Genomic DNA, 9467 nt, shown 5'->3' with positions numbered 1-9467 from the left:
GCGGCTCCGCCGGAGAATACCCACCGGACGGCGGCGGATACTTCCCACTTGGCGGCGATGGATACTGAACCGGCGGAGGATATTTCTTGTACGGAGGCGAAGGGTACTCTACCGGTGGAGGATGCCCTGCAGGCGGTGGTTTTTGGGTTGGTGGGGGGTACTGTACCGGAGGTGGATACCCTTTCACCGGTGGCGGGTACTCTACCGGCGCAGGATGCCCTGCAGGTGGCGGTTTTTGGGTTGGTGGTGGATACCCTTTAACCGGGGGTGGATACCCTTTAACCGGTGGCGGGTAACCTTTAACCGGAGGTGGGCACTCCTTTACCGGTGGCGGGTAACCTTTGACCGGCGGTCTGAATCTTTTCGGTGGCCAACCCTTGTAATGAGATGGGTGATCGAACTGCTCATCTGATTCAGAGTCTGCAGAAGCAGAGGCGAACCAGAGACGACCGGCGCTTTCTTGCATGACAAGAAACAGAACCACCACGAGGACGCGGTGTACGGACTCCATTTTTTTCAACGAAAACAGTGCAGAGAAAAAGGAACAGAAGAGAAAAGGGTTTATGTAGGGCTTTGGAGAGTGCAAGAACAGATCGTGATACTGCCACATCGTCGTGAACAGCTGGTGAAAAGCCCCAAAATGCAGGAAGAAAAAAGACTGGAGCTTTGGATCCATTCACCTGCAAAGTTTGACCATTTCGGATGAGAACAGATACCCCTTACCAGAATTCTGAAAGGAGCTTGACAAACTTCCCCTTCCATTTATGATCATATCTGCCTACGATTCTGCTCTGTCAAACAAGCAATAACTTGTATTCACATGAGATTTCAGAGAGCTGTTTCAAGGATTTAAATCTGTAAAAAATGTGAGAGAACCCATGAACAAAGAAAGCTTCCCCGAGTATGTGTGATGTAAAGTTGTGGTGAGTTACAGAATATAATGTATATACACGAGGATTCTTATCTCAGACATGTAAAACATCAAAGGAAGACCAAAGCGAAAGACTCGAATTGAGAAAAGAATGATAGAACTTGTTGCAGACTTTTGAGTGCCTAGAGTCAAGAACCCATAGAACACAACAGTTTGACAAAACAAATGGAAATGTCATATAAGAAGATGAGAACAAGTAAAAATATGGTTTGTTGCCTTTGCAACTCCAGAGAACTCCCATGGAGGAGCTTCAGAAAATCCGGCCGAGTTCTTGACAAGAGTTCCTGCGTAAGCAATCGAAATCTGATAACTTTCCATATGTTTTAGATGAACCCACATCACAATCTGGTTTAGAAACAGAAAGTTCCAAGCTTTCAAAAGTAAAGGAACAGAGAAAAGGGTTTATAATATCAAACATGTTGTCAAGACCACAACCAGAGACAAAAAAGCCAGATACTTTTAAGATGATGATTACTGAGTCATATATAACTTGCATAAGCATAAAAAATACCTCTGCTCTTCATAAGAACCGTGGCCTCCGATCCGCAGGCTTAAGAATTTGGAAAGAGCACATTAAACTTTCATCAACACTCATCATTGCACCAGCATTGTCGAATTCACCGCAGTAGTTGGGAGCAGAGAATATAGTTACAAGCTGTCTATCAGCAAAGAATTCATACCCGTCCTCTACAACCTGGAAGAAACGGGTTTAGATGGCAGACCCATTTTCAAGAACAGAGACCCGAAACTCGAAACCCGAAAAGGGAACTAACCTGGTGGGCACGGCAGATGAGATCCATATCGTTCTTTATTAGAAACTCAGCAACTTTGTCGGGTCCAAATGTGTATGAGACTCCACGGTCATTCATCCCCCAGCCTTTGACATCTTTGCTGGGATCAGACCAAAGTAGATCACAGAGCAAACCAGAATCTGGAACATCAGTCGGGCGTTGTACGTTCTTAATCTGATCCACGTTGGTTAAGTCGGGGGAAAGACCACCATGCATACATAATATCTTATCATCTATGACAGCAGCCACAGGGAGACAGTTAAAACAATCAGTAAACGTTTTCCATAACCTCACGCTGAATCTACGTTTACATTCATCGTAGAACCCGTAAATTCTGTTAATGGAAGCACATTCATGGTTTCCCCTCAAAAGAAAGAAATTTTCCGGGTATTTGATCTTGTAGGCGAGCAAAAGACATATAGTTTCCAAACTCTGCTTGCCACGGTCCACATAATCCCCCAAGAATAAATAGTTTGCCGTGGGAGGAAAGCCTCCGTACTCAAAAAGCCTCAGCAGATCTGAATATTGGCCATGAATATCACCTGAAGAAACAATTAATCAGAGATAACATGTGAAAAAAACTAGAGAAAACTGCAGCATCAGAGTAAGGTTTTAGGATCAAGTGATTCATAAGCCTAATCCCATTGTCTTAAGAACAAAACAAGTGAAGAGCCCATAGATTAGAAGGGAGAAAATGAAATCCAATTTGAGAAGGGCATAGGAAACAATGGTTGAAAGCTGATAAACCCCATTGAAACATCATCAGAAACATATGCATTTTTTTTTCCTATTACAGATCAACCTGTTTCCATTTCTCTTAGTTTGTCTCTTCAATTGGAGATAAGCTGTAATCAGGTGGTCATTAAACACGCACCCTGTCTTGACCATTTTCCATTACAACATACATAATTTCATTGCTTTACTCTTTTCAAGATAGCTGTAATCACACGATCACCAAACTTTTCTCCCTAAGCCAATTCACATTTCTACACAACAAAGCACATCTCCTCCTCTGCCAGAAAAAAACATTGATCCTAGAGGAAAGCCAAAAGAATCAAAAGCTGCAAACTTTTCAATGAAGGAAGCGAAAAAGAAATGAAAAAACGGAATGATTTCTAAACCTAAAAAGTGCATTCAAAACGCAGAAAACTCAGATCCCGAAAAGCCGACGAACCCAGAAACAGAAACAAAAGGGATACCCAGAAAACGGAACCAGATTAATACCGCAGATCTTGATGGGAGCTTCGAGCTCAAGAAGATTGGGCTGTTGAAGAAAGATTTCTCTGGACATGACACAAAGCTGTCGGATCTCAGACTCGCCGAGCATCGCCTGCTTCGTCCCAGGCGTAGGGTTTCTGTAATCCAACAGACGTCGGATGATGTCATCGAGAACGGCAGGGTCCATGCTTCCCTGCCCTTGTTGTGCCATTCAAGAACGAACCCTATCGAAATCGAACCTCACCTCCCCAAAATTATCTACAAAGTTTCAATCTTTTCGGACCAAAAAGAGAGAAAAAAAAAACCCCCGATCGACCAGGAGCCAAAGAAGAAAAATTTCAAATCTTCCCTTGATCTTTGAACCAAAAAGTTTTCCCCTTTTTTCCTCGATTTTATAAATTTCTTTTTCCCAATCGAATTCTCTGATGGGTGCGCTTATCGAAGGTTAGTGGGCTTCTCCTCTGGTTTTTATTTATTCTTTTATTTTAGGTCTTTTTTGCTTCGTTTTTGCGTATTTAATTTTTTTTCAGTCCATAAAAAACCAATAATATTAAATAAATAAATAAATAAATCACCAATAGGCTACACTGCAAAGGCAACTCTCTTTGCCATAACAATAATCGCATCTTCCATTTAGGATGGATTTCATGGTCCCCACTGCTTCCACATCACTTGCTAATATTTTATAAATATTCCTTTTCAGATGTATATTTTAACATAAACACATCAACCCCCATCTTAGACAAATGAATCATATAAACATCGAATTTGTAATGTGAATCCAATTATTTATGAGATGGAGGTAATGAATCCAACTAATTCTCACCAATTCCTAACTTGATGACATTTTTAGACTAATAATATCATATTCTAACATTTCAATCATTTGTAACACGGATTAAAAAAATAAAAAGATTCTTAAAATATGTTAAATTCGATTCCACATGGCCTTTGTTGGCAACCAGATCATGCAAAACCGTGTGCTGGAAACACCAATTTAATATGCTAAACAAACTGAACCAAACCGAATTGAAAAACTAAATTAAATTAAACCGAACCGAGAAACCAATCTAAACCAAACCGAATCCAGAAAGAAGAAAGAATGAACACAGTACACTTGCTGTGAACCAGAAGAAATGGAACATACAGAGACAAGACATCGGAAAGGAAACACCGCAGATTCTAACGTATACTGGCAAGTTTTCTTTTTTGTTTACAGAATCTCAAACCCAACCGAAGAGAGAGTAAATGGAAAGCAGTAGTATTCTACATTGTCTTCCATAACGCTTCAGCCAAAACTTGAAGAGAGAGAGAGAGAGAGAAGCCAGAAGGAAAAAAAAACAAAAAGTTTCAAGCTTTGATGATGAACAAGATATATAAATATATATATATATGGATATATATATATACCTTAAGTAGAGCAACATCCACGTTTAGTGACTCCTGATGCGTCATCTACGTTAATGGTAGTTCCTTGACCAGGAATGGCAGAGTTAGCAGCGGCTGCTTCTTGTGCAGCCAGTGCCTTTTTGCTGACGATATGGTAAATCTCAGTTAAAATGGTCTGAAAGGCCTTCTCCACGTTGGTGGCTTCCAGGGCAGATGTCTCGAGGAAGGACAGACCTTCCTTCTCGGCCAATGACTGGCCGTCCTCCTCAGCAACTGATCTCAAGTGGTTAAGATCGGATTTGTTCCCAGCCATCATTATCACAATGTTTGAATCCGCATGGTCTCTCAGCTCACGTAGCCACCTCTGGACATTATCGAAGGTCTGTCTCTTGGTTATGTCGTAGACAAGAAACGCACCTACTGCTCCTCTGTAATAAGCGCTGGTGATTGCCCGATACCGCTCTTGCCCTGCAGTGTCCCATATCTGCGCCTTGATGGTCTTTCCCTCTACCTGTATCCCCGTTTTCGCAACAGCAGACATGCACGACAATAAACGATCAGACCTCGTATAGGATGAATAATCATCTCATCTCAAATGCAGAGACAGCTATTTCCATCGCAATAAGCACTTCTCGCGGAAAAAAAAGTCCCGTTTCAGTTGCTGGAATCACATCTCAACAGGATCAAAGACCAACATTCTTGAGGTATTATTACCACACATGTGTGAGTATATGTCATTTTACATGAGCCAATCATGACGGTTTTTCCTCCACCGGTCCTCACGGCTATTGATAGAGTAAAACAAATAAAAGCATGGGTCATGACCAGCACACTCTAAGATTCCTTTTTTAAAAATATATATATATACCCTGAGAAGTGAGAACTGACAAGACAGAGATTGACTCTATTAGTTATCTCCAATCTACCCAAAGGCCAAGTAAAGAACGATTGAGACGATTCAACGGCTGAGAGAAGAATGTAGCAAATATTCAGCTGCATCAATCAAACACTTTGATCTTAGAAAACCATGAACAGCAAAGAAACTTTCACCAAAATAAGATTCCCACAAACTAAATCCACCAAGAGACAGTCTTTATTCATTTTGTGGGTAAAAGGAAGAGAATTTGGGATGCAAATGGATGCAAACTAAAATAAATTACAGAAAGCCAGCGTCAATGCATACCATTGGCCTGAACACTTTTAATTCTTACAAGTGGATCAAGAAGCTGATGGGGAAACCAAAAGTCTAGATTTTAGAGGTAAAATCGATATGCAGGTAAAAAATGGCATTTCACACTCTACCGTACAAATAGACTAATGCTACAATTTGATTCCTAGCATATGCATTGCTTAGGAAGTAAAACTACCCCGGAAACTTCAAAGTTAATTCACTCATCTTGCAAAGCAGTAATGGAGAAAAGTTGAATCTCAATTCTCAAAACTAGAAAGAATGACTCCAGATCGAACATGAAGCCGAAACAACAGAAGAAAGAAACAGTCGAAATCACAGCTCTGAAGAATCTACGCATCAAATCACGTGAATCAGCACAAAGTCTAGAGGCCGTAAACAACCCGGTGTTGAACTCACTGCTGTCTTTTATGTCTTCAATTCCGACAGAAAGACTTTCAGACTCTACTCGTGTCCTTCCTTGCGACATGAATCACAAAAGGAATCGAGGAAAAGGTGGATGGGGAAAATGAATCACCTGAAGAGTTCTGGTGGCGAATTCGACGCCAATGGTGGACTTGGATTCCAGGCAAAACTCATTTCTGGTGAATCTAGACAAGATGTTGGATTTGCCAACACCAGAATCACCGATCAACACGATCTTAAACAAATAATCGTAATCTTGATCTACCCTATGCGCCATTTTCCCTCTCCAATAGCCCAATCAACCTATACATGTATATCCATACACCCGAATCATCAGCAGCAGCAGCAGCATCAAAACTCAATAGATCCGAGGAAATTAACACGAACCCTAGAGAATCAGAGAGGAAATGAGCATACCCTTTTCGCCGGAGAAATGGCGGATCCTCGAGAAGCGAATTTCCCCCTTCAGATCTGCAAAGGACGAAACTTCTTTTGCAAAGGGTTTTCGTTTCTTTTTACCACCCCCAAACAATTTTTCCAGAATTCAGACAAACCGTTGAAATTTTCGGGTTCTTATTAGAAAACTTATTTTTCTTCTCAATTTGAGAGAAATAAATACGAGCATATATACGCAACGAATGTACGTATATATAAATAGGTCTTTGGCGTCAACACGACAAAACGGTGTCGTGCTGGAGAAAAGGACAAAACCTCCAGTTGCGATGCTGAGGTGGCATCTAATGATACGCAGACAGACAGGATGTCCCAGGGGTATTATCGGCATTTTGGTAGGCTCTAATCATAAATCATTTGCCAATGCTAATGTTGCATATCTTGTCAAACATGATGACGGTCCAATTATTAGGTGCCATTACATTAAATTTTCATGAGAATAAGCATCTATTTGCCCCTCTAATGATTTATATATATATATATATATATATATATAGTATTGTCTGTTGATTGATGATTTAATCATTCCAAAGAAAAATAAATCTATCGTTTATGACAGCCTCAATGTTCAATACGACTAAAGATTCTCGCCTTTTTTTCTGTGGTATAACTTTTTTTTAGCTCGAAACTAATATTTTCCATTGAGTTTAATTTAATTATATACTTGAATATATAAGTATACGCAAACATTAGACATTTTTATAATTTATAATTTTACGCTTGATTGAATATGTGCAATAATTTTTTTAAGGCACATTATTAGCTTTTAGAAACAAAATACTCATAAAAAAAATGAAAATATCGCCGCTGAATTTTTTTGTCTAACAATAAATTATGATTGAAATAGGAATTTAGGAATATATTAACATTGCATCAAATATATTATTCAAATACTATTTTATTAGATTTAGAAAAGAATTTGCTAAAGCTTACACGATTGGACCAATTGGGCCCTTAAAGTAAGCCCATTTGGATTATGGGTGAGGCCTTCTGGCGGAGACGAGACAAGAGCTTCCAGAGAGAGAGAGAGAGAGAGAGAGAGAGAGAGGAGGGAGATGAAGAAGGAAGACACGGTGAAGCTGATAAGCGCAGAGGGGTTCGAGTTCATCATTGACAGAGAAGCCGCTATGGTTTCTCAGACCATCCGTAACATGCTCACTTCTCCAGGTTTTCTCTCCTCCTTTGCGATTATGCGGTTGTTATTCATCCTAATCTGAGATCCTGGTTTAGCGACCTTGCTTAATCGTGATCTGGGATCAATCGCATTTCGAATCTTTCCATGTGATTTTGATCTGATAACGAAGCGATTTCACCCGGAAACTCAACCGATTTGGTGATTTGACGCGTGGTTGAATCGCCCGATTTCACCGAAGAAACGTGTATAGAGTCTTAGGGTTTTGTATGTCATGGCAGGCGGATTCGCCGAGTCGCAGCTCGGAGTGGTGACTTTCCCTGATATAAGCACCACCATTCTCGAGAAGATCTGCCAGTACTTCTATTGGTCTCTCCAATACTCCAGGCACTGCATTTGCTCGATCCTCTTTCATCTTTTACTAGTTTCAGTACTCAATCATCTTCTGCAGTTTACCGGATCAGCTGGTAGGGGGATTTCATTGCTAATGTTGAAAATCATTCATACCGACGGTGTTTCTGTTTGCTTTGTTCATCCCCTTCCATCTGCATCTCTATAATCATTTGTGATGGAGATTGAGTAAATGTTTCTCTCTCATGCAGAGGCAAGGAGACAGAGTTCCACATCGAACCAGAGCTAACACTGGAGCTGATGATGGCTGCGAACTATCTCCATACTTGAACTTGAGTGTTGCATTCATCTTGTGCCTAATAATGTAAAAGGAACATGCTTTGGGCTTCAAGTTCATAATGCCACATGGTCGGATGATGTTCTTGCACAAGCGCCTCTCCAAATTTGTCCTCCTTGACCAGACATGCTTTTCAGTTTAAAAACTCCAAATAAAAGATGTACATTTAAGGATCATGTTTTATTGAAATTCTACATACTTGTAAATGTTGAAATGGCTGTTATCTATGGAGGGGTTTTTCGTGAATCTGTGGTCTTGACAAGGGTATATTTGTCCTTACATGTTTTTAGTTTTAACAAGGGCATTCTAGACAATTGCGCTTTTATCTCGTGCCAGACGACCGACGACGGCAAGGTCTCTCCTCAAACTCAAAGCCGTGTAACTGTTGTCGCTGGGAACATAGAGATGGCAGCAATTCGCGCCTTTTCGAGATCGAAAATCCCCATTTTCTCTTCAACACTCTTCCAAAACCTGACCAGAAATCCCGCGATTCATCGGGTTTCTTTCTTGACTCTAAATCCCAAGACGCAGCAGCCGATTCTGTATAAACCCTTGACGGGCTTTGTCGCGCGGTTCCATGACGGGAGGCCTAGAGGTCCGCTCTGGAGGGGGAAGAAGCTGATTGGCAAAGAGGCGTTGTTCGTGATTCTCGGACTCAAAAGGTTTAAGGACGATGAAGAGAAGCTCCAAAAATTCATAAAGACACATGTTTTCAGATTGTTGAAGTTGGACATGATAGCTGTTCTCGGCGAGCTCGAGCGACAGGAAGAGACTGAACTCGCTATCAAGGTGATCATTCCTTCATCTCTTTTTCGTTTTTAGTTTCCGGTATGCTCACTCGGTTGTCTGTTAGATTTATTGGTCCTCCGTTGCTTGCACATGGATGTTTATTTGAGAAATTTTGGAGATTTGTTGCTTAGGACAGTCTTGATTTCTTTTGATGGTTAGAGGATTAGTCATGTCATCCTAAATTTGCGATTTTGTTTTTGGGTCTGTAGTGGAGAATGGCGTTGTAGCAAGTATCTATTGGTTTTATGGAGTTCGCTCGTAAACCGTTCGACGTAATGCTTGAACGAATCTGACGTTAGAAAGCTCCATCTATACAGGGCTTTCATGAAGTGCTCGTCTTTCTTAGTTCTTACTGGTCTTAGAGAGTGTTCTTGTGGCTTTGTCATTTCCCAAGTTTCGATTCACTTTCTACTCTTTGTTCATCACTATTCATTGCTGATGGTGAGTGGCTTGTTGAACTTGTAGATGTTCGAGGTGATGCA

At 40.8% G+C, this 9467-nt stretch overlaps 5 protein-coding genes across 6 annotated transcripts in view; 2 read left to right on the top strand and 3 right to left on the bottom strand.

Annotated features, from left to right (window-relative positions):
- The window catches only part of LOC104810750 (extensin-1), a 1337-nt gene extending 796 nt beyond the window's left edge, over positions 1–541 (bottom strand). Inside the window, exon 1 of one of the 2 annotated variants that reach the window (XM_010537142.1) lies at positions 2–541. In XM_010537142.1, coding sequence (XP_010535444.1) covers positions 2–511 — 510 coding nt within the window. In that variant the 5' untranslated portion in view covers positions 512–541. The remainder of the gene's footprint in view (position 1) is intronic. The other variant, XM_010537141.1, reaches the window with a different exon arrangement.
- Positions 542–879: 338 nt separating this feature from the next.
- Positions 880–3388, bottom strand: LOC104810749 (serine/threonine-protein phosphatase PP1 isozyme 2). The gene is made up of 4 exons (XM_010537140.2): positions 2947–3388; positions 1705–2264; positions 1443–1625; positions 880–1215 (listed from the first exon to the last, which is right to left on the bottom strand). The coding sequence occupies exons 1-3, from the start codon at positions 3149–3151 to the stop codon at positions 1452–1454; spliced, it is 939 nt and encodes a 312-aa protein (XP_010535442.1). The 5' UTR covers positions 3152–3388; the 3' UTR covers positions 880–1215; positions 1443–1451.
- Positions 3389–4011: 623 nt separating this feature from the next.
- LOC104810747 (ras-related protein RABA2d-like) lies at positions 4012–6527 on the bottom strand. Its single transcript, XM_010537139.1, has 4 exons — positions 6341–6527; positions 6036–6226; positions 4351–4840; positions 4012–4238 (listed from the first exon to the last, which is right to left on the bottom strand). Exons 2-3 carry the CDS (start codon positions 6198–6200, stop codon positions 4352–4354), a joined length of 654 nt encoding a protein of 217 aa, XP_010535441.1. The 5' UTR covers positions 6201–6226; positions 6341–6527; the 3' UTR covers positions 4012–4238; position 4351.
- Positions 6528–7381: 854 nt separating this feature from the next.
- LOC109115974 (transcription elongation factor B polypeptide 1) lies at positions 7382–8442 on the top strand. Its single transcript, XM_010537137.2, has 3 exons — positions 7382–7543; positions 7790–7895; positions 8111–8442. The coding sequence occupies exons 1-3, from the start codon at positions 7432–7434 to the stop codon at positions 8187–8189; spliced, it is 297 nt and encodes a 98-aa protein (XP_010535439.1). The 5' UTR covers positions 7382–7431; the 3' UTR covers positions 8190–8442.
- LOC104810746 (pentatricopeptide repeat-containing protein At3g46870) overlaps positions 8301–9467 on the top strand; it is a 2630-nt gene continuing 1463 nt past the window's right edge. Inside the window, exons 1-2 of the mRNA XM_019202285.1 lie at positions 8301–8985; positions 9451–9465. Coding sequence (XP_019057830.1) covers positions 8323–8985; positions 9451–9465 — 678 coding nt within the window. The 5' untranslated portion in view covers positions 8301–8322. The remainder of the gene's footprint in view (positions 8986–9450; positions 9466–9467) is intronic.

The sequence above is a fragment of the Tarenaya hassleriana genome, unplaced genomic scaffold (genome assembly GCF_000463585.1).
Source record: "Tarenaya hassleriana unplaced genomic scaffold, ASM46358v1 Cleome19, whole genome shotgun sequence".
NCBI classification, from domain to species: Eukaryota; Viridiplantae; Streptophyta; class Magnoliopsida; order Brassicales; family Cleomaceae; genus Tarenaya; species Tarenaya hassleriana.
This window is presented reverse-complemented; position numbering and strand designations above follow the sequence as displayed.